This window comes from Chiloscyllium plagiosum, unplaced genomic scaffold, assembly GCF_037043375.1.
Source record: "Chiloscyllium plagiosum isolate Xiang-an unplaced genomic scaffold, Cpla_swu_hap1 HiC_scaffold_1, whole genome shotgun sequence".
Classification (NCBI taxonomy): domain Eukaryota; kingdom Metazoa; phylum Chordata; class Chondrichthyes; order Orectolobiformes; family Hemiscylliidae; genus Chiloscyllium; species Chiloscyllium plagiosum.
Genome location: NW_028270139.1, coordinates 83062778 through 83087979, shown reverse-complemented (window position 1 = coordinate 83087979; position 25202 = coordinate 83062778). Strand labels below are relative to the sequence as shown.

Sequence of the window (25202 nt, the reverse complement as noted above, 5' to 3'; positions counted from 1 at the left end):
CCATATAACCTACACTATTCCATATATGTCCATATGCTTGTCCATTGATGACTTAAAGTTGGCAAGTCTACCGTTGCAGGCAAAGCATTCCATACCCTTACTACTCTGAGTAAAGAAACTACCTCTGACATCTGTCCTATATCTATCACCCCTCAATTTAAAGCCCCCTCGTGCTTACCATCACCATACTTGGAAAAAGGCTCTCCCTGTCCACCCTATCTAACCCTCTGATTATCTCATATGTCTCTATTAAGTCACCTCTCAACCTTCTCTCCAACGAAAACAGCCTCCAGTCCCTCAGCCTTTCCTCGTAAGACCTTCCCTCCATAACAGGCAACATCCTAGTAAATCTCCTCTGCACCCTTTCCAAAGCTTCCACGTCCTCCTTGTAATGCGGTGACCAGAACTGTACACAATACTCCAAGCGCAGCCGTACCAGAGTTTTGTATAGCTGCAGCATAATCTCATGGTTTCGGAACTCTATTCCAGTATTAATAAAAGCTAAAACACTGTATGCCTTCTTAACAATCCTGTTAACCTGGGTGGCAACTTTCAAGGATCTGTGTACCTGGACACAGATCTCTCTGCTCATCTACACTACCAAGAATTTTACCATTAGCCCAGTACTTTGCATTCTGGTTACTCCGACCAAAGTGAATCACCTCACACTTGTCCGCATTAAACTCCATTTGCCACCTCTCAGCCCAGCTCTGCAACTTATCTATGTCTCTGTAACCTACAACATCCTTCATCACTATCCACAACCCCACCAACTTTAGTGTTGTCGGCAAATTTACTAACCCACCCTTCTACGCCCTCATCCAGGTCGTTTATAAAAATAACAAACAGCAGTGGACCCAACACCGACCTTTGCAGTACACCACTGGTAACTGGAATCTAGGATGAACATTTCCCATCAACCACCACCCTCTGTCTTCTTTCAGCAAGCCAATTACTGATCCAAGCTGCTATATCTCTCTTAATCCCATGCCTCCGCATTTTGTACAATAGCCTACTGTGGGGAACCTTATCGAACACCTTGCTGAAATCCATACACACCACATCAACCGGTTTACTCTCATCTACCTGTTTGGTCACCTTCTCAAAGAACTCAATAAGGTTTGTGAGGCACGACCTACCCTTCACAAAACCATGCTGACTATCCCTAATCAAATTGTTCTTTTCTAGATGATAAATCCTATCTCAATATAACCTTTTCTAACACTTTACCAAAAACTGAAGTAAGGCTCACTGGTCTATAATTACCTGGGTTGTCTCTACTCTCCTTGAACATGGGAACCACATTTGCTATCCTCTAGTCTCTGGCACTATTCCTGTAGACGATGACGATTTGAAGATCAATGCCAAAGGCTCGGCAATCTTCCTGGCTTCCCAGAGGATCTTTGAATAAATCCCATCCAGCCCAGGGGACTTATCTATTTTCACCCTCTGCAGGATTTCTAATACCTCTTCTTTGTAAATCTCAATCCCACCTAGTCTAGTAGCCTGTATCTCCGTAATCTCCTCGACAACATTGTCATTTTTTAGAGTGAATACTATCGAAAAATATTCATTTAGTGCTTCCCCTATCTCCTCTGACTCCACACACAACTTCGCACTCCTATCCTTGATTGGCCCTAATCTTACACTCGTCATTCTTTTATTCCTTAAATACCTATAGAAAGCCTTAGGGTTTACCCTGATCTTATCTGCCAACAACTTCTCATGTCTCCTCCTGGCTCTTCTGAGCTCTCTTTAGGTCTTTCCTGGCTACCTTGTAAGCCTCAAGCGCCCTAACTGAGCCTTCACATCGCATCCTAACATAAGCCGCCACCTTCCTCTTGACCAGAGATTCCACTTCCTTCGTAAACCACAGCTCCCGTGCTGTACAGCTTCCTCCCTGCCTGACAGGTACATACTTATCTAGGACACATTGTAGCTTTTCCTTGAATAAGCTCCACATTTCTAATGTGCCCATCCCCTGCAGTTTCCTTCCCCATCCTAAACTTCCTAAATCTTGCCTAATCGCATTGTAATTGCCTTTCCCCACCTGTAACTCTTGCCCAGTGCTATACACCTATCCCTTTCTATCAATAAAGTAAACATAACAGAATTGTGATCGCTATCACCAAAGTGCTCACCTATTTCCAAGTCTAACACCTGGCCGGGCTCATTACCCAGTACCAAATCTAATGTGGCTTCACCCCTTGTTGGCCTGTCGACATACTGTGTCAGGAAGCCCACTTGCACACGTTGCACAAAAACTGACCCATCTATAGTACTCGTACTATGGTGTTCCCAGTCAATATTTGGAAAGTTGAAGTCCCCCATGACAACTACCCTGTCCCTCACTCTTATTGAGAATCATCTTTGCTATCCTTTCTTCTACATCTCTGGAACTATTCGAAGGCCTATAGAAAACTCCCAACAGGGTGACCTCTCCTTTCCTTAGCGAATTCCCCCCCGGGTTATTGGTACCCCTCTGGTTCAGATGAAGACCATCCTGTTTGTAGAGGTCCCACCTACTCCAGGAAGAGCCCCAATTATCCAAGAATCCAAAACCCTCCCTCCTCCATCCCTGTAGCCACGTGTTCAACTCCTCTTTCTCCCTATTCTTGCCTGACTAGCACGTGGCACGGGCAACAAACCAGAGACAATTCTGTTCGTCCTAGTTCTAAGCCTTCATCTGAGCTCCCTGAATTTCTGCCTTAAATCCCCATCTCTCTTCCTACCTATGTCGTTGGTGCCTATGTGGACCACGACTTGGGGCTGCTCCCCCTCCCCCTTAAGGATCCAAAAACATGATCAGAGACATCATGAACCCTGGCACCCGGGAGGCAACACACCAACCGTGAGTGTGTCTCGTCCCCACAGAACCTCCTATCTGTCCCCCGAACTATGGAGTCCCCAATGACTACTGCTCTGTTCCTCTTCCCTCTTCCCTTCTGAGCAGCAGGGACAGACTCTGTGCCAGAGCCCTGTACCCCACTGCTTTCCCCTGGTAAGTCGTTTCTGCCCTCCTTTTTTTTTTCCCCCCCCCAAATCTGTATACTTATTGTTGAGTGGAATGGCCACAGGAAATCCCTGCACTGCCTGCCGGTTTCCTTTCCGTCCCCTGACTGTAACCCATCTACCTTTTTCTTGTACCTGAGGTGTGACTACCTCCCTGTAACTCCTCTCAATAACTCCCTCTGCCTCCCGAACAATCCGAAGTTCATCCAGCTCCCTAATGCACTTTGAGGAGCTGGAGTTGGGTGCACTTCCCGCAGATGCAGTCAGCAGGGACACTAGTGGTGACCCTTACCTCCCACGTTCTGCAGGAGGAACATTCAACTGCCCTAACCTCCATTCCCACTATTCTAAATTCCCAAAGAGACTCTTGGAAAAAATAAGGACTAAAAAATAAACTCGTTACCTTACCAATCTGGCGCACAGAACCTTTTTTTTGGTTAGAGGAGGAGGATGGGTGGAGACGCTACCAGATTAGCGTTTCAGGTAACGCAACCACACAAATGAGTTCCCAGAAGTCCTTCGCTCCTCCCTGGCACCTCTTGACAAATGGAGGCCTGACTCCCAAGGTAAGTCCCTTTTTTATAATATATTTTTATGAAAAAAAATCTTTTTAAATATTACAACAAATACAAAACAATGCAATTCAAAACAGTACAAAACTAAACCCAAATAATAAAAAAAATCCCCAACTCACCCTATACGAATGTATAAACATATATGGAGAAGTATAAAATTTTTTAAAATCCTAAACTTGCTATTTAACTAATTAAATAAATAAATAAATAAATACCTAACAACAAACAAATAGTAACTCAGCCCAGCCAAACAAAACACTCACATTCACAGTTCCTCCTCCCTGGATATTGGACTCATGAAACACAATCATTACGGCTATGTAAAAGCCCTTGTTAGTGTAGTAGATAAATCTGTGTCCAGGTATTTCAAAAAGGGTTGCCATGTTTTGTAAAAATTCTCAGTTTTGTGGTGTGCCATATTTGTGAGAAAATCATGGGGAATATGCTCCATAACCATCTTCCGCCAACCCGACAAGCCTGGGGTTTTTTCGGATATCCAACCTAGCAAGATATTCTTCCTTGCACAGAATGTAAGAATATTGAAAAGATTTTTCTGATGCAAGTCTGCAGGAAATACAATGGGTAGGCCCAAAAGGAGAGAAATAGGGTCCTTCTCCACCCCGACACCTAAAATCCTCTCCATTGCACCCACCATAGCGCTCCAATATGTTTGAAGCCTGTCACAAGATCAAAGACAATGGGTAAGAGTGCCCGTGCAGACCTTGCACTTGGGACATGCTGAAGATACCCCTGGTTTAAATTTTGACAAACGGTCTGGGGCTAAGTGGACCCTGTGGAGAATCTTCAACTGTAAAGCATGGGTCCTATTGCAAATTGATATCTTCCTTGCATTCTCCCAAATATCCTCCCATGCCTCTGAAGAAACTTCAACACCCAGCTCTCTTTCCCACATCTTGCAGAATCGATCACACTCATCTGAGGTGGCACCCCTCAATTGGTGATATAGAGTATTGACAGAGAGTGTACTCTTAGCCCTTAGTACCCCTCTTTCTATGTCAGATTTGTAGGGATCAGCCACAAGTGTGGTTTTTTTGAATAAAATCCCAACTTGAAAAAAAACGAAAGAGGTCTCTATTAGGTAACTCGTACTTCCGTACTAACTGATCGAAGGACATCATTACATCTCCCTCAAATAAATCACCCATGCAAGATATACCCCTAGCTGCCCAACATTTAAATCCTGAATCTATCATACTCACTAATCGTGTAAACAAAGATGTTTTGCCAATATTACCTTCCCTCTGCCGAATTGCCCTCCATACTTTTAACAGTATTGATGTCTATTGGATTATGGCAATATTCCCTAACTGCCCTCACCTTGTCCAAAAACAGCAAACTGGTAAGGGGGCACCTTGACTGGGAGGCTTCGATATCTAGCCATATTGAAATAGGGTCCCTACAAACCCAATCACTCACGTAGGTCAAAAGCGAGCTTAATTGGTAATTTTTAATGTCTGGAAGGTCTACTTCCCCCCCCCCCCCCCCCTCCCAAACTGAGGGGCAACTGTTCAGTCTCCTGAGTGTGTGTTTATTGAAAATCAGGGGGGGAGCGTCCGTATAGGGTATAGCAAACGAGGGAGAATATTCATCTTAAGCGCTATCCGACCCAACCGTGAGACTGGAGATCTTGTTTAATTTTTTCAAATAATTGAGTAAAATTGGCTTTGACCAGCCAATCTAGAACTGGAGTAATGTATATGCCCAAATACACACAACCCCCCCCCCCCCCCCGTGACCAACTAAATGGGAATCTATAGTCACAAGAGCCAACTCTTTCGTAAGACCACCCATAGGCATAACATCTGATTTAGCAAAATTAATCTTATGCTCTGAAAAAGCGCCAAACACATGAATGCATTGTATCAGGCAAGGCACTAAGACTGCTGGATTTGTCAAGAAAATTAGAACATCATCTGCATACAGCGAGATCTTATGTAATTTTGACCCCACTTCTGAAGCTGATCTATTGAGATCCCCACGAATGGACTCTGCCAACGGTTCAATCACCAACGTAAAAAGTAATGGTGAAAGGGGACAGCCCTGCTGGCTGCCCCTAGAAATATTAAAATTGCTTGATCGTACCTCATTGGTAATGACCGCAGCGAGAGGTACACTGTAGAGAACCTTTACCCATCTGATGAAAACTTTGCCCGGACCAAACCGGTCTAGAGTATAGAAAAGGTACGGCCACTCGACTCTGTCAATTGCCTTCTCTGCATCTAAAGAAATCGCCAATCCCTGTATTGACTGCTGTTGGCATGCTTGAATTACGTTAAGCAGCCTCCTAACGTTATTGGAGGATCTGCGACCCTTTATGAAGCCTGTCTGATCCTCTTTAATAATAGAAGGTAACACAGTCTCCAGCCTTAACACAAGAGCCTTAGAGAGGATCTTAAAGTCCACATGTAAGAGTGAGATGGGCCTGTATGAAGCACAATCTTCTGGATCCTTCCTTTTTTTAAGGATAAGTGAAATATTGGCCTCTCTCCAAGATGGTGAGAGACAATCGTGACTGAATCATGAAACATATTCAGCATCGGGTCTGACCGTATACTTCTTCCTTATAGAATTCACTGGGAAGTTCATCAGGACCATGCGCCTTTCCACTCTGAAGCTGCCTCACAACTTCCTGCACTTCTTGTTCTGATAATGGGGCATTGAGAAAGGACTGATGTTCGGGAGTCACACCCCGGAGCATCAGATCTCTAAAAAAGGATTCCATTTTGGCCTGCCCCTCCTCACAATTCTCAGTAGAATCTCTGGACCGCCACATTAATCTTTTTAGAATCACATGTTAGGTTCCCAGACCCTTCCCTAATCGCTGTAATGGTTTGTGGGGCACTTCTTTCTGGCAAGGTATGCTAAGTATTTGCCTGGCTTGTCACCATGCTCGTATAACCTTTGCTTTACAAAAGCAAAGCTCCTTTACCGTCTGTGTGAGCACGGAATTTAGTATAGACCGCAGTGTCGTAATCCTCTGTAGTTTGACCAACAAGGGTCTGTCAAAATAGGCCTTCTCGGCTGCCTTCAACCGTGCTTTCAGGAGACCTTGCTGCTCACCCTTCTGATGCTTCCGACTGGTGGAATATGAAATAACTATCCCCGGCATAAGCTTTGGCAGTTTCCCAGAGAACAGATGAGCTATCAACCGAGCCTATGTTGATATCTAGGAATGCCTGAAATTCTCTAGAAAAATACTCCACAAACTTGCTGTCCATGAGAATAAAGGGGTCCATTCGCTAGTACCTTGAATCCACTGTAACATCCTTAATTTTAACCATGAGGTACACTGGAGCATGATCAGAGATGGCAATATGATCAATTGTACAGGATGCCACCAGATCCAGGGTTACCGCAGGGGTCAGAAAAAAATCAATCCTCGTGTGACATCTATGCGGATTGGAGAAAAATGTGAAATCTGTACCTCTAGGGTGGAGTCCCCTCTAGACGTCCACCAACCCTAATTTCTCCACACCAACCCAATAACTGTTTAGTTTATGCAGAGGGTATCGAGAGACCTTTTTGGCAACCTGTCTACTGTGGGGTCCATGAGGCAGTTAAAATCTCCCCCTATAATGATGTGCTGAGACTTGAGACTTATCAGTTCAGAAAAAGCATCTACCAAGAATTTAAGAGGATGAGCTGGGGGACAATAAACATTTAAAATGCCATATTCTTCCCCACTTATCCAGGCTTTAAGAATTACAAACCTCCCGTATATGTCTTTAACACATTCCAACAATTTAAATGCGAGATTTTTCCTAACCAATATAGCCACTACCCTACTTCAGGTATTAAATGATGAAAAATAAACTCGGTCAAAGCCATTCTGCTGTAATTTCAGATGCTCCTTGTCATCCAAATGTCTCCTGTAACAAAGCAATATCCACCTTCTCCTTTCTAAGACTCAAGAGTACCTTCTTCCTCTTAATTGGTGAGTGACTTCCCTTGATATTCCAGGTACACCATTTAATCAAATCATTAGCCATAATCTTCTGCAATTACTTTAAATTCCAGTGGGGGGAACCCGAATCACAAATTGCTGAGCCTTAGTGTTACATGGTCCAACAAATATAAAAACTACATTAACTAAAACCACTACATTTAACAAACATACAAAATTATTAAAAATAAAAAACAAAAACCAGAAAACGAACCAACATATAAAGCGCCAATAGCGCTGAGTAGGGGAACTCACCCCCTGCCCGGAGTGGGCAACTACCCATCCTGAACTGCCCATAAATAGGTGTCTAGCCATCTCAACCACCTTCACTTCTCCCAGCTAGAGCTGCATCGCAAGCACAACCTAAAAAGAATAAACACCCCATAGAATATCAATATGAATAAAAAAATTTCTTTTATATAAAAAAGGGGGAATAAATACCCCACCCATCCTTTGGTATGTCCTAACTTAGAAATTTAAAATGTACATCTTGACCACCACCAGACATAGTTTGAACCAAATTATTATCAATAGAGGAAAAAAAGGGGGGAGAAAACAAAGCTCCAACCGGATTTCCTCCATTTCTTTTACAGAATGATAAACGCATACCCAAGCAACGATATTTATACATGCTACAATTGCTTAAATTAGGTTAGTTTGTCCACAAAGTCTCTTGCCTTCTCAGATGTGTCAAAGAGATGCATGGATCCATCTAAGGTGATCCGAAGCATTGCCGGATATCTCGGAGTACTGAATCCCAAGCTCCTTCAATCTTCTCTTGACACCATCATATGATTTTCGTTTCTGGATCACCGCCGCTGAAAAGTCTTGAAAAAATATGATCTTAGACCCCTCATAAATTAGGGCCTTTGGATCCTTCCCCTGGAGTCTGGAAGCCTCTATGACTCTCTCCTTCTCCCGGTAATGATGGAATCACACCAGGAAAGGACGAGGGCATTGACCCAGACCAGACCTCCGTGCTGTGACCTGGTGAGCCCTATCTTCAATCCTCTTATGCCAGTCTCCAAGTCAAGGAATTTTGGAAGCCAATCTTCAACAAATTCCGCAGGCTGCTCACCTTCCTTAGCCTCAGGCAGACCGATGATCCAAATGTTTATTTTTCTCCTGTCCCTGTTTTCAAGATCATCCACTTGGTCACGCAAAGTACGAACCTGCGTCTTCAGGGCTTGGATCTCTTCCTTGAATGAACTGGCATCAGCTTCCACCACTGTGACCCAGTGCTCCACCACATCAGTCCTCTTCTCCAGGTCTCCCAGCTGCTGCTCATGCTTCTGCAGCATGAGAGAGACTGCAGCCAGCTTCTCTTCAATCTGTTTCCCCAACATCTCGCGAGATTTCGAGAGCTGGTTCACCAGGTCCTGGAGAGTAATTGGCTCTGAGGCTGTTGCAGGCCTGGCCTCAGATGCTCCTCCTCCCTTTTTAGGCATTTCTGGACAGCTGAAAATACAGGTAAGTCAATTTTTAAATGTTTCTTGGGGCTCCACAATCTTTCCAATGCCCCAAGAAATCCTGATGACCTGGGTTGGGCGGGTTAAAGGACCGTCCTGCTCCTGCGATGCGAAGCTCCAGTGCGATCTTCTCAGATCGCCGCCATCTTAGATCCCCCGGTAAGTCCCTTTTTAATGTGGGAAAACTCACCCTTCCCAACAGCCCTCGCTTCACCACTCCTCCTCCTCGCTGCTCTGGTAAAATAGACATGCCTGTGTTTGTAGACTGGAATATTCTTTGTTCCATCCTGCTCTGGTCCCTCCCCACAACTCTTTGCCTGCCCTTCTGACTTAATCAGTACTGCTTCTCTTGTGTGGAATTAGAACAACTATCAAATTTGCTCCCAATTTCCATCCTGTTGTCACGTTCACCTGGTCCAGCTTTGACTACTTCATTCCCTTCACATGCATCTCCGAACAAGTGCTGGCCCCTGATTTACAAAATCACCAACTCCCACAGTAACCTTTTAATTATAGATCCTTACCCATTACCTTCTGTAACGACTCTGCTCCGGTTTGTTCCTCCGTCTGTGTCGCATCTGTTTTGATGCATCTTCTGCAAGTAGCCTCATTCACCATTTTTTCCCTCAACTGAGGATTTCCCTCTGTCATGGTTGAGTGTCTTCAAATGAATCTGAGATGCTTCCTGCTCTTCTACTCAGCCCTTCCTTATCTGCCTCACTTTTCACCCATCTAGTTTGAGCTGAAAGCATCATAAGCTGCCCGTTCCCCTAAGAGCATTTTGCAGGGATCATTCCGTCTGGGTAAACCTGGTCCACTCTTCCACTTCTGGCACTTTCCCATTCAATCGCAGAAGGTGCGACACTTACCCATTATCTCCTCTCTGAAAATGCAGTCAGTCTGTCACATGTTTCAAGATGCATTTTGCACGTGCTCACAGATGGAGCACAGACTGACTTTCAGTTTGCTGAGCTCAAACTGTACATTGGTATTTGTTTCACTGAGCTGTTTTCAAACATGAAAATTCTTAAACTAGCATTTTCCTGTTGACCAATTTTTAAATACATATGCTGTGAAGAACTGGTAACCAAAATGTGGAATGTTCCTGCTGATACTCTAAATGAAACCATAACTTTGTGCAATGCTGGTTAGTAATGTTGAAAGATTTTGTTCATCTATTACAATATCAACATGCTTTAGGCCTCAGATCAAATTGAACCAATTTAAATTCATATTTTTGAAAGTTATTTCATTTCTACAATGTCCTGTTAGTTTCTATCACATAAAACTTGTCTTGGGCTGTTTATATACAAAGGAGTTACTGAAGTATATTGTAAATCACTTCAACTTGAATTTTATTGCCCTAATTTTGAGTTTGCTTCATAAAGCATGTTGCCCTCAAGTTTCAGTATTTGTGATTTCACAATGTGAATTGTTTCTCAAGCATGCAGTCTGAGGTTCTATAGGGTACAGCCCCACTCTGTACTCCAGTTGAAAGGTCTTAGACTGGAGCCTTTCCCAATTATCAGCTGCATCAATCTTTGGTGTATTCCTCAGCACGTTGTCCTGAACCTCAATGCTGCTCCGTTCCTGTTCACGTGTTCCAGAAAATGTTTTCCCAATGCATCCGAAATGAGGTTGGGAGCCAGGCAGGTAAAATCTCACTGAGCATCTGTCACCAGTTTGGAAGTCAGTAAAGCAAGGCCAATCAATCCTTTCTCTCTTTACACCTGAACTTTAACACAGCACCTTCCGGTAGCCTGACCCAGCAGCCATGAGGTGCATTTAAAAAGTGAAAAGGCCATGTAACTTCAATAAAAATTGTAGCAGCAGTTTTCTCCATTAGAAACAAATCCTGGTCATCAACTGAGAAATGCTTTCACTGTGCTGTATATGCTATGTCTGCCTAATTCCTCACTCATGCGCCATATTGATCATCTGAGACACCTTCCACTTCATCCACTTCCAAATTTCAGGTAGTGTGTATATGAAAACAATTTTCAAAATTGTGAAAGGGGAAAATATTATACCTAGGATCCCTTTCAACCAAATAGCCAGTTTTGTGTGGTTTGAAAGTATCCGTGAACTAGCTGTACACAGACATCAATTGTCAGACAGTTATGACCCACTAAAGTAGTGTCATAAACAGAGACTCATTCCTCTTGAAGTCGGATCAAATGGTAGATACATTTTTTTGAAAGTTACACCTGGTCCCCCAATTTGTGGTCTTTCAAACTAAGGTTGATAGAAACCAGGTTTTTGTACTACGTAAGAATTATAATTTAAATAATTAAACTGTATCTGCAAGTCAACAGACATAAACCCCCATAGGCATATAACAACAATACTAACAAACTCTAATCTCCTTAAATGCCCCTCTACACAGGCAGGCACACACAAAATAGGGAAAATAGACTATTGTTGAAAGTAGAGGAGAACGGGATAACTCAGTTGTGGTCTTTGTCTCCTGATCCCAATGTTGAGATGATCTTCAGCTCACTCGGCCCATTGTCTTTCTCTAAAAGTTTCCATTAGTCTGTAAGTAGTACAGTGTGACTGCTTCATTTGGAAAATATCCGATTTATCAATTGCCAAAGTCATACCTCATAGCAGTTGCTGCTGACAAGGTAACTGGCTTTCAACTTTAATCAGGGTTGTTTTTACTGCATAGAACATCTATCTTTTGCTGGGGGAGGGACAACACATCCCTGTCCCCTCCCTACTTTCTCCACTGCACTCCCTTCCCAAACGTGGGAAACTTTTTTTATAAGGCAGTAAAACAGCTTTTGACTGTGTCCATTAGGGAGTGGTCTACATGTAACCACCTCTAGATGATTCAGGAGATGGCACATTATCCGTTGGCTTGCTAAGCCAATTGTCCGTTGGCAGAATGCCTTCTCATCAGAACGTTCAAACAAGCCTCACGACATAGCTTAGCTGATGATTAAAAAAAAGGGACTCCTTTCACGTGTGGAGTCTTTCTCCTTGACATCTTGGTCTTGTTGTGTGGAATAGGCCATTGTCCTCTTGGGCAGATTTCTTGGAATTAGGGCAGTTCATATTGAAGGACTGTGTCGCAAATATGGGCAGCTGAACATGGTGATCTGTGTGTTGCCCCCAAGAACAACATAAACTAACAAAAACAAAAGTTGCTGGCAAAGCTCAACAAGTCTGGCAGCATCTGTGGAGAGAAATAGAGTTCATGTTCACATCAAGTGACCCTTACTTTATGCTGACGAAGTTCTGAGTATGCCTGACAGACCAATGGTTTCCAATGCAGAATATTCTGCTTTTGGCACTTGTTAGTGCTTCAAGTTAATGCGTGTTTGTCAGCTTTTGCCAATGCTGCTGTCTTTAGGTGAACATAAGTAACTGACTTTTTTTCTCTGAATTTTCTCGCTATCCATTTAATTAAATGTTTCATTAAGTGAAACATATTAAGTATTTGCTTATGCTCACTTAATGTAAGATTCAGCTGAAAACTTTGCATTGTAAATGTTAGCATTTCAGAGCTTTGTGTGATACTTTTACAATAATTTGGACTGTCGACCTGCAATATTGCAACTACATCTGTGTGACTTATTTTGCTCTAACCTTGCAAGCATGACACTTCAATAAAACTTTAGGACTTGAGCTACAATGAAGGTGGGGAACATGTTTGTGAGCATTTCACCACCTGTTGGTTGTCAGTTTGGCAATATCAATGCTGATAGCAATTACCATAATCTTCAGTGTACATGCTCACACCTGTCTGTCTAATTCACGTTTACCCAAGTGGGAATATGCTCATGACTTTGGTTAAAAACTCTTACATAATAGAGATCATTACAGTGTAGCTCTGTTCTAAATTGGGCTGATTTGAACTGGAACTAACACCAGATTGTAATTTAAAACTGACTGAGAGTTGAACAGTACATTTTTTTTTTGGTTTACCAGCTGGTTGACCTTGGGGGGGATGGTAGGGTGCTTGACAGCGTTATATATTAAGCTGAGAATTAAAAATAGAGCTTTTCCATTACTGAATTAGTTGGAAGATCAATGTTCTAGTACTCAGGCTTTAGTTGCTGACATTTGAGTAAATTAACATCGATCAGCGCACCCCCCCCCCCTCCCCCACTCCATCCAGTCTCCCGTCTGCAGACGCATAGGGCTGTGCCTTCTGTAATGAGTGGTTCCCACTTCACTTATGAATGCAGATGTTTTTTTTCTTCAGGCCGGAGTACTGCAGGAAATATGGTACACATCCTGGACTGAAAGTTAGCTTGGAAGGCAAGGCCTAATGGATCTTTTCCTACAAGTATTTTAAATGTAGAAAGACCAGTTTGGGTTGTGGTGTGGCTACCTGTGCTTTTGCACAATTTACACAAACAGCCAGAAAAAGGGAGAATGGGTTGCAGCAGCAGCAAAATGTGCCTGTACGATCCTTGTGCTGGAAAGAGGGTAACTGACGAATTCTTTTGATTTGCTGACTGGAACTATGAGGGGTTGGTAACTGACGCAAGTAATTTCAACATTCTTTTATTTCCAGCTGTTCGCTGTAGATTGCTGCAAAAATAGCTGAATAATTGTGGTGCATTGAAGAGCCAGATTATTGAGCCCCGCACATCCTATAGCATTTTAAAGCCGCATCCTGACTCTGCTTTAGGGATTAGAAAGCTCAAGTTCAATTTCCCGAGAATTAATGATCGCTTGTGAATCAAATCACTTAATTTTATCTGCTCAAGATTAATGAAGCACTCGGGTCTGCATGTTTCCTTGCTGATATTGTGCTCTTGGCTTACGATTTGTTTCTTCTAATACTTTGCAAGGTGAACAAAAAAAATGTTTGTTGAAACCTTGTTAGAACTGTGCATTAAAGACCTAATTCAAGCATCTTATTTGGTAAGAACAATCTTTTTTGAAATTGTAGTGCATGTCGTCTGGATATACTAATTCATGACACATGGGAAATATTGTGCTCAATACAAAAGGCTGAAGTCGGTTACAGCTACGATTGGCTCTGTACCTTGCAACATTGCAAGCTTTTTGTAATATATACCAGAGTTTTGTTTCTATTGAAGATAAGGTTGATGTCTCTGGACCTTTTGAAAAAATGCACATGGTAAAATATTTCTCTAAACAATGTATCCTGATGTATCTTTCTGCTGTCACTGCAGTTTTTGTGTACTAGTGATTTAAGCAAACTACCTACATTTAATGTATTTTGAAAGCTTCATATTCACTTGAGTTATTAAGCATAGAAAATTTTGCAGTTCTAAGTTTTGTTTCATTCCCATAGTAACAAAATATTTTTCTTCACAGCGGGAGGAAGTAAGCAAACAACACAAGGAACTGTCTCATGAGCTGCTTACACTGCGCAGTGAGCTAGGTAAGAACCAGATTTTATTGTGGTTTTTATAGTTCAAAACTCAACTTTATGATTTGGCAAATATTAAGCTGTTTAGTAATATTCCTGCAGTTAAATGTTCCATGATATCTGTGAAAACACTTATTTCTCTGGAGGCTGGCCATTTGACCCAGTTCCTGGAATTCCGAGCATTTGGTATACCAGGAACCGCCTTAGGAAAATGTTTTCCCCAGACCTACCTTCTGATTTTAAATGCAAAATAATTGTTCATGCTTAAGCATTTATTGCTGAATACGGAAATAATCTTATTTCGTCCTGTTTAATATCCTTTTTTACCTTTTTAGATATAATTTAATCAGTGAAACTTTTTCTAATGCTTGGCAGAATGCTCAATCCCAGTCCAGAATAAAATAACTCTTCCTTTGGCTCATTGTAACATATATTGTGTTTAAGTATGTAGCCCAACTAGCCTTGTTATTGTACACACTATTTGAGTGTCGGGTTAATGTGGCATTTTTATTTTACCAAAAAAGATTCACAGCCAGTCGAATTGAGCATTTGAATTTGACTTAATGGCCCACAATTGCCTCACGGTTCAGTATCAAACAGAACCTTATCATTTTAGCCTTTAAGTGACATTCTTGCTGACAAACCAAAAACTCCTAAAACACATTAGCTACACTTGTGAAATTTGCAATGAAGAGAAATATTCTTGTGGACACTAGATATGGAAGTTTCAAGGCAACTTATTGTACTGTGCATTAACAATGAGGCACTTTTGCACTACGCAGTATGTTCCCAACTTCATGAAGGCCCTTTTTTTTAAATGAGAGGAAGCACTGAGCAAGATTAGAGAGACTTAGGCCAGTTTGCTACTGACCATGGGGTAGTGACAGTCAGTAACATGCAGCAATAAGAGTAGCCTGATTGGCTGCTGTAGAAAACAATTTAAAAGGGACAACTAGACAAGTTTCGCATGGTTGGCTAATTAGTAAAGCTAGATCGCATGGAATTCTGAATGAGCTTGTCAATCAGATTCAAAATTGGCTTGAAGGCAGATACGGTGATGGCTGAGGATTTTTCTGACGAAGGCCGGTGACCATAAGTGTTCCAGAGAGAATGGTGCTTGTCCACTTTTTTGTCTTTTATATAAATTATTTAAATGAGAATATAAGAAGCATGGTTAGTAAGTTTGTTGATGCCACTAAAATTGGTGATAGTGTATAGTTAAGTTAGTTGTCGAAGATTAAAAAGAGACCTTGATCAGTTGCGTCAACAGGTCAAGGAGAGGCAGGTAAAGTTTAATATGGATAAATGTGAAGTATTGTATTTAATAGGCTGCTGGGTAGTGTTATAGAACCAAAACTAGGGTTTCAGGTACAGAATTCTTTGAAATTTGTATCACCGGTAAACAGTGTGGTTAAGGTGATTCGCACACTTGCCTTCATTGCTCAGACCTTTTTGAGTTAGGAAGATAATGAAGAAGGCATTTGATATTCTTGCCTTTTATTAGTCAGTGTATTGGTTAGAAGAGCTGGAAATGTGTTGCTGGAAAAGCGCAGCAGGTCAGGCAGCATCCAGGGAACAGGAGAATCGACGTTTCGGGCATAAGCCCTTCTTCAGGAAAATATTGGTTAGAAGAGTCAGGAGGTCTTCAGGATGTTAGGTCGCTTTTGGAATACTGTGTGCAATTCTGGTCTCCATGCTTGAAGGAGGATGTTGTGAAACTTGTAAGTCGTTTCTGAACCTTTTCAAGGATATTACCACGGTTGGAGGCTTTGACCTAATAGGGAGAGGCTGAATAAACTCGGGCTATTTTCCCTTGATCATCAGAGGCTGACAGGTAACTTGAGGTTTATAAAATCATGAAGGACACGGATAGGGTATACAGACAAGGATTTATTTCCAGGGTGGGGGATGTTCACATCTAGAAAGTATAGGTTTAAGATGAGAGGGGAAAGATTTAAAAGGGACCCAAGAGGCAATATTTTCATGCAATATGTGATTGGAATGGAGGTTGGTATAACTACAACATTTAAAAGGCATGTGGATGGGTATATGAATATGAAGGGTTTAGAGGGATATGGACCAAGTGCTGGAAAATGGGACTCCATTAATTTAGAATATCTGGTCGGCATGGACGAGTTGGATGGAAGTGTCTGTTTCTATGCTGTACTGCTCTGACTGAGGTGGGACAGGACGTTGGTGGGGCCTCTTGTGGGGTACTGTCCAATTCTGCTTGCTCTTTTATTGGAAGGATATTATTAAACTGGAGAGGGTTCAGCAAAGATTTACTAGGCTGTTACTAGGGCTGGAGGGGTTGAGTTATAAGACGTGGCTGGATAGGATTGCACATTTTTCACTGGAACATGAGGTTGAGGGGTGGCCTTTACAGATATTTATAAAATCATGAGGGGCATAGTTAGGTGAATGATAAAGGTCTTTTCCCTTGGAGTTCAAAACTAGAGGGCATATTTTAAGCTGAGAGAAGAAAATCTGCCAGTGAAAGTAGTAGATGCAGGGACAGTTAAAAATTTTTAACAAGAGACACTTGGCCCATTTCCCTCCAAACCTTCCTTCCTTCCTTGAATAAAGTACATGCAGGTGGGAGTAGTTTATTTTGGGAACATGTTTGATGTGGACTGGTTGGATCAAAAGGTCTGTTTCCATGCTGCATGACTCTGGCACCATTGTCATTTGAGAAATAATGGAGCCATTACTAAGGATATACTGACAGAACATTTAGAAAAATCATATTAGAATCCAGCATAGTATCAAAGAGAAATTGTTTGCAGGGTTTACTAGAGATCTTTTTGGATATAATTAGGCCAGAAGAAACAAAAAGGGTAGATATACTTGGATTTCAAAAAAAATTTGGAAATTATTACATGATTACTGCACATACTAGAGCTCATTGCATGAATGAATTGAAGATTAGTTAATTAACAGAATTGCTATCTCGATTTTAAGTCATTAGCTTGGAATATTGTAACAATGTTTTGCAGAGTGCTCAAGAATTGGTCAGAGCCCCACTTGAGTTTGGGGACCCAGGATAAATATAATGAAGAAATGTTAATACAAGTAATCACTTGTGTCAGCATGAAATAAAGCAACATGTAATTTTTCCATATAAACTTGACCCCTATTCGCAACAGAATCATGTTTTGATATAGTCTTTACTCCCAATGATGCTGCCACAATAAAAAAAATGACAACAACCATAAATACCAATTCATTTTGCTGCTTTTGTGCTCATCTGCCTGAAAACAGTAGCATTCCAGGAAAGTGTGGTTAACTCAACTGGATTTTTTTTTGAGTTGAATGGCTTTGGAATTCCTCCCCACAGAGCCATGGGGACAGAATCATGTAAATTTTAAGGCTGTGAGAAATTCTTGATCAGTATTGGAATCATAAGTTGAAGGGAAAGTACAGGAATGTTGTTTCTATGGAATGATAGAGCAGGATTAGGAGACTGAATGGCATATTCCTGTTGCTATTTCTTAGGGTTTTATGGAATTGCTGTTGGTGTTACAGCCAGCTGAAGAGGGGTGAATTGGCTTTGTCATTCCAATTAAAATTTGGCTCCCCAGAAACATGAGTTAATTACAAGACTTTCTTGTGTGGAAGGCAGAGTCATTTCTTGCTGCTTAAATTTGAAAGAAATGTGACATGAAGTGCATAAATTCAGATGTGGATAATGTCTAGTACAGAAAGGAAGATAATGTATCAAAAGGAACACGCTGGACAATGGTGAACTGAAGTATAAGCCCTTGAGAAACGCAGCAGATCTGGCAGGTATCCTGAGTAGAGAAAGACTGTTAACATCGTGTCCGATATGATGTGGAGATAAAGCAATGTGTAGTATAAAGTCCTTACAATATCCTTAAGTCTTGAGTTGTTGGGTCTTAACTGGACGCATTGATTAGAAATGTGAATCCAGATGTCAAAAGAGAAAATGCTGTATTGCAGATGTATTGGGTTCTAAAATCCAATGTCCCCCTTCAGTTTGTTATCACTAGTTAATTTGCTTTTAGAGACCGAGAGAGAGGAAGAAACTTTTCTGGTTTCAGTTATGAATCCAGTTCATTTTGCTTGATTTTAAAGCTGCTGCTTGAAATGCAGGGCATTAATGTATTTTTAAAATCTGGGGTAATTGTTCCCAAGCTGGATAACTGCAAGAAAGTCTTTAATCTTGACTGAGACCCATCATACAAATGTGAATTTAAAACTAGAAGATCAGTAGTTCTCTCGCGACTGGCTTTAGTCTCTCTTGATAAATGTTTACTTTAAATTCAGATGACTTTGGTTATTCCAGGTTTGTTTTCTAGACCTTGCTTCAACCTAATGTCAGTTGACTGGAATTTTAAAATCTATATTTCCTTAAAAGTCCATCCTCCCTCCCTCTGCAGATTGGTCCATCTTCAGCATTTGTGGCCCTTCAGTCCTTCACCAAGATGATTTTCTCTTTTGTACCTTTCGATGCCAATTAACCAAGTACCAGGAGCAGTTATGCACATGTACTGATTACAAAGCCCATTTACCTGGTTTAATATGTCACCCTGAGCTAAAGATGGCTCAGGTTAAATCTGTATTGTATCCAAGTTTGTGGCTGTTATGCAAGTTGTGTGGGCAGATAATTTTGAGAGATCTATTATGTGCTGAGGAGAAGAAATGATTCACTTGGAAGTATAGAAAGCAAAATGTTTAAGTAGAATGGAATCTGGGTGTCCTCGAAGCCATTGGCATCAAAATAGAGTAATTATGAAGGCAGATGGAATGTTTATTGCAAGGGTTTGGACTATCAAATTGGACCTCTCTTGTTCCTTGCTGCAACATAGACAGCACAGGTGGAAGCATCCACCCATGTTGTGTGGTTTTTATTTCCTTAATTAGAGACTTGGCTTTGAAGCAGTTCAGAGAAGATTTGTTAGACTGCTGTTTGAGATGAGGTTGCATTTTGGGGAAGAATGAGAGGTGTTCTTATTGAAACATAGCATTCAGTGAAAATTTGACTTGGTAAATGCTAAGGTGGTATTTCTTCAAGGGAGTCAAGTAATACAGGACAGTGTTTAAGAAAACACTACTGCGTTTCTCATTTAAGATGAAGGTGAGATACTTTGAAAGAGTTGTGATGTTTTGGAATTTTCTATTCCAGAGAACAAGTTGGGTGTCCTTGACCATACATGTGGTGGATCTGATTGGAGTTTTATGGAGGAAAAGCAGACTTGCAACCTTCAATACCAGTAGCAATAGGAGTAGATTGTTCAGTCATTTTCTTGTTTTGCAAATGCATATGTTGCTTATTTAAATGCACTGCAGGGTAATATTGCACATCTAGTGATAGGATGGAGTAATAGACAGTTGTGGGATGTTTTAAAGCCATTGATCTATAGAGAACTCTGTTGGATTAGATTTCTGTGGTAATAGTAATGTTTCAGTTCAATCATTTTGTAGACTGTCTTCACTGCATTCACTTAACTATTCAATCTTTTGGCATACCTTTTGAGGTTGAGAAGTCTAGATCCAAGTGGTTCTGTGCACGCGTATCTTGGTGCTGCTTCATGTTGCACAAACTTCATTTTTTGGGAGAAAGTTGATTGGGTTTCTTTTGGAGATCAAGCTAATGGCCTGCAGAATACATGAAACATATGAATTAGGTGCAGAAGAAGGCTGTTCAGCCCCCCAAGTCTGCTCTGTCACTTGATACAATCATGGCTGATCTCATTTTAGCTTCATTTCTGCTTCCCTTCATAACCCTTCAAACCAGAAATAATTTAAATTTGGGGGCATTAATTTTTAGCCTATGTCCCAGCATCCATGTTCTGGGGTAGTGAATTCCCAGATTGACTACCTTTTGTGAAAAGTAGTTTCTCTTAGTCTGACTTACCTTAAAAACGATGACCACTCAAATGAAGAACTGTCCTCTACATCATCATCATCAATCCCCTTTCATCTTGTATGCCTCACTTAGAACATCTCTCATTCTTCCAAACTCCAGCAAGTATAGGCCTAAATTGCTCAATCTGTCCTCCTAATACACCCCATATCTATGGAATCAATCCAGTGAACCACCTCTGAGCTGCCTTCAATAGAACTACATCTCTTAAGGGGACCAAATTTGTCTGCAGTACCTCAGGTATGGTCTCACCAATGTCTTGTTGTGCCAACACTACCCTCTTTTTCTACTCTATTGAGAATTTGGGAGAAGCATTTAGTAAGCTTGCAGATGGCATCAAGAATAGTACAGTTGACAGTGAAGATGGTTGTAGAAGATTACAAAGGGGTCTTGATCAATTGGGTCAATGTGTTAGGCAGAAGCTAGGGGATGTTAATTCTGAGGGCCTGTTATCAGGTGAGTCCATATTTGACATGAGAATTGTTTAAAGATCTGATAGTTCAGGACTGACATGTTGCAGTAAGGAAGGAGGACAAGGATGGTAAGGTGAAGGACCCTTGGAAAATGACTGGAGATTGTGAATTTAGTCAAAAGGAAGAAAAGTAGTATGGTAAGGTTTAGGCAGCTAAAATCTGACAGGGTCTGTCGGGTGGTGGATATAAAGCAAGGAATTAAAGCAAGAACAGGCCATGAAATGACCTTGGCAAGTAGGGTTAAAGAGAATGGCAGGGTATTCTATACATTAAAAATAACTAGGGAGAAATTAGGACCACTCATCAAGGAGGCAACTTGTGCTTATAGGCAGAGGATGTGGGTGAGATCATAAATGGGTACTTTGTGTCGATATTTACCCAAAGAAGGATATGGAGGATAGTGAGATTAGTGTGGAACCTGCTGATATGCTAGAACATTTTGAGATCAAGAAGGAAGTGATGGGTCTTTTGAAGGGCATTTAAGGTGACTAAGTCCCCAGGTCCACATTATTGACAGAGGCAAGAGAGGAGGTTGCTGAGGCCTCGATCAAGACCTTGTTCGCCACCAGAGAGGTACTGGATGACTGGTGAGTAGCTGATGATATTCTGTTCAAGAAGGGAAGTAGGGTTAATCCAAGCAACTATAGACCAGTGACTCTCACATCGGTTGTTGGGATGCTGTTGAAGAGAATCCTTAGGATATATGCTCATTTAGAAAAGAATGATCTAATTATGGACAGTCAGCATGGCTTTGTGCAGGGTAGGTCATGTCTTACTAGCTTGATTTGAATTTTTCATGGAGGTGACAAAGATACTCTGAGGCTAGAGCAGTGGATGTTGTTTATATGGATTTTAGTGAAGGCTTTCAACAAGGTCCCTCATGGTAGGCTTCTCTAGTAGATTAAGATGCGTGGATTCAGAATTGGCTTGCCCATAGAAGGCAGCGGGTAGTGTTGGAAGGTTTTTATTTATATCAAGATGTCATGTTGCAGCTTTAAAAGACTTTTTTGATAGGGAACAAAAAAGTATTGTGTTCAGTTTTGGTTGCCACATTACAAGAAGGATGTGGAGACTTTGAAGAGGGTGCAGAAATTATTTACCAGGATGCTGTCTGAATTAGACCGTATGATCTACAGGGTGAGGCTAGAAAAACTTAGGTTTTCTCTAGAGCAGCAGGGACTGATGGAAGACTTGATTGAAGTCTATATAATAGAGATGCATAGATAAAGTTGACAGTCAATGTTTCTCCCCCAGAGTCAAAATGTCTAATACTAGGGTTCATCCATTTTAAGAAGCATGTCATGGGCATGGTCTTTTACACAGTAGAGAGTCTGGAACACACTGCCCATGTTGGTAGAGGCAGATACAATAGGGGTATTTAAGGGACTTTAGATAAGCAAATGAATATGCAAGGAATGAAAGGACATGGACCAAGGGAGGCAGAAGGGATTAGTTCAACTTGGCGTCATGTTTGACATAACATAGTGGGCTGAAATGTCATTTCCTGTGCTATATAGTTCTGAGTGTGGCAGATGGAGTTTAATTTAGATAATTGAGGTGTTGTGGTAAAACAAACAAATGTGGGATTTACGCAAATAAAGGTAAAGTCCTGGGTAGAGTTGTGGAATGGAGAGACCTAGGGATTCAGGTACATATTCTTGAATGTTGAATCGCAGGTAGACAAGGTGTTTAAGAACTCACTTATCATGCTTGCCTTCATCGCTAAGACCATTTGATTTCTAGGAGTTGGGATGTCATGTTGAGGTTGTACAGGACGTTGGTGAAGCCACTTTTGGAGTATTGTATACAGTTCTGGTTGCCTTTCTGTAGGAAGTATATTAAATTGGAGAGAGTTCAGAAAAATTTACAAGGATGCTGCTGAGACTGGAGGGTCTATGTTGAGGAGAGGCTGGGTAAACTGTGACATTTCACTGGAGTGTAGGAGGTTGAAGAGTAATCTGAAAGAGGTTTATAAAATCAGGAGGGGCACAGAAGGTGAATAGCAAAGTTTTTTCCCTAGAGTGGGGAAGTTCAAAACTAGGAGCATTTTTTAAGGTGAGAGGAGAAAGATTTCAAAAGGACCTGAGAGGCAACCTTTTCACACAGGGTGGTTTGTATGTGGAATAAACTACTAAAGGAAGTGGTAGATGCAGGCACAGGTACATGAATCAGCAAGATTTAGAGGCATTTGGGCCAAACGCAGGAAAGTGCGACTAGTTCAGTTTGGGGAAACTTGGTCGCCAATGGAAAGTTGGACAGAAGAGTCTGTTTCTGTACTGTATGACTTTGACAATAAATGCTAAAATTGTATTTGCTTTCCTTATCACTTGCTGTACCAGCATATCAATAGTAAATACTGTTATCAAGACTTGAGTCTCTGAGAATAGAAATAGAAGTGGGAGTATGCTTTTTGGCCTTCTGAGTCTATTCAGCCATATGCCAAAGTTGATTGATCTACCTGAACTTTCTCTTCCATCACTATCACTGTATTCCTTGATTCTCTGCGTACCAAAAACCCAAGTGTGTGTTTTTTTTAAATTGTGCATGCACAAGTTTTCACAATTCATGAAATCCAGTTTCTGTCTGTATTGTAACATCAGACACGTGGTGAAAAGTGCAACAACTATCGGGTAAACTGGAAAAATCAAACTGCTCTGGATACAGGCTGTGTTGAATCTTAAAATACTTTTTAGGGTTGACCTGATATGTTTGAGTTGTTTTTTAATTGATTTACTGTGTCCTGGAAGTAATTTCATCAGCCACAACTTAACTTTTCACTAACCAGTGATCTTCAGTTTAGGATTATTCCATTTCACTGGACATGAGCATTCTTTCCATTGAGCATTGTACATCAGGCTTAGTAATGGCAAAATGCTCGCTGTACCTGTATAGTATTTCAATGGATGTAACTTGCCATTAAATCTTTACCTTATCTAACAAGGAATTTTTGACACTAACAAAAATTTGTTTTTTTTCTGAATCCGTTTAAGTTCGCATTTGTTTCCTACCAATTGTCCTGCTTGAATGTAAGATCACTGTGTAACCCTTAGAGTTGTTCTGTACATTTTCAAAGCAATGGCCTCTGGATTATCTGAACTATCTATTTACATTGCCCACTGATGATTAATTTCTCAAAGTAAACAGATGTGTTTTAGGCTTTCAGTTTAGGAGATTTTTTTTTTACTTGGGGGAAACCGCCCGCCCGCACCGCCCCCCACCCCCCACTTTTTATCACATTTGGTTTGGAGCTATGAACTGAGAGCGGAGAGTGACCTTTTTGGATCATGAGCAGCAGCTCTTTTTTTTTTAAAAAAAAAGGCAAACAAGGAAGGAAACTGATATTTGCTTATGAGGCCAGACCTGAAAATTAATTGCAGGTTAATTCTTGTTCCAAGAATGCTGTAGATGTTTTGGTTTCAGAGATATGTTATGCGCAAACAGATGGCAGATGTTTGAAAGTTAATAGGGGTCCAGTAGGAAGAAGAGTCTAAGAAACCAAAGTTTGAACTGGATTTGAACTGTGTTGGTCAGAAGGATTGTGGCTGCAAAAGCTATAGGATGGAGGTTTGATTGTTCCCTGCTAATCTTCTCATTATCAACTTATTGAAAATTTGGAGAATAGAATCTCTGTTATAAGTATTGGCTAGTCCTCAGAGCTTAGTGAAATCCATTTGCATGCATGCTTCAGAAACCAAGTCCCTTGTGCCTGTGATGTTATGAATCTGGAATCTGCTGAAGTGAATTGGCCAATTATATCTCTTTTTTTTTTTTCTTTTGATTTATCCCTTAACTATGTTTAATAGTTTGTATTTGTGTGAATGGGACCAAGAATCAAAGAAAATTAAGTTTAAACCATGAGAGGCATGGATAGGATAAATAGACTAAGTCTGTCTTTTCTCTGGGATGGGGGAGTCCAGAGCTAGGTTGGTTTTGGGTGAGAGGGGAAAGATATAAAAGGGACCTAACGGGCAACCTTTTTACACCAATGGTGTTGCTGCCAGAGGAGGTGGTGAAGGCTACTACAATTGGAGCATTTAAAAGGCATCTGAAAGTGTATATAAATAGTAAGAGTTTGGAAGAATATGGGCAAGTGCTGGCAAATGAGACTAGGTTAGGTTGGGATATGTGGTCGCCATGGAAGAGTTGGACTGAAGGGTCTGTTTCCATGCTATACATCTCTATGACACTGTAAGTGGAAGTAGGTAGCTAGTTAACACGAGGGTTGCTCTGAATAATATAAACAATTGTGATGATGTCATTTGGATTCACGCCAACAGTGTTTAGTGGAGCTAAGCACTGCAGTGTTTGACTTTGGCCTTCCAGACAGCTCCAAAAACCTAATTATGAAGTCCAGTTATGGAGGTGCTGTGGGAGAAGTTTGTGTCAATAAGCCTGTCTCAAATGCTTTTAAAGCCAACTGAAAGCGCACAAGTTTTTTTCAAAAATGTTCAGCTTGTAAAAATGAG

The 25202-nt window shown here is 41.2% G+C and overlaps 1 protein-coding gene across 2 annotated transcripts in view; it reads left to right on the top strand.

Moving 5' to 3' along the window:
* The window catches only part of mtus1b (microtubule associated tumor suppressor 1b), a 215666-nt gene that overhangs the window by 168175 nt on the left and 22289 nt on the right, over positions 1 to 25202 (top strand). For both annotated transcript variants that reach the window (XM_087988505.1, XM_043689999.2), the window contains exon 8: positions 14322 to 14388. In XM_087988505.1, the coding sequence (XP_087844631.1) occupies positions 14322 to 14388 (67 nt within the window). The remainder of the gene's footprint in view (positions 1 to 14321; positions 14389 to 25202) is intronic.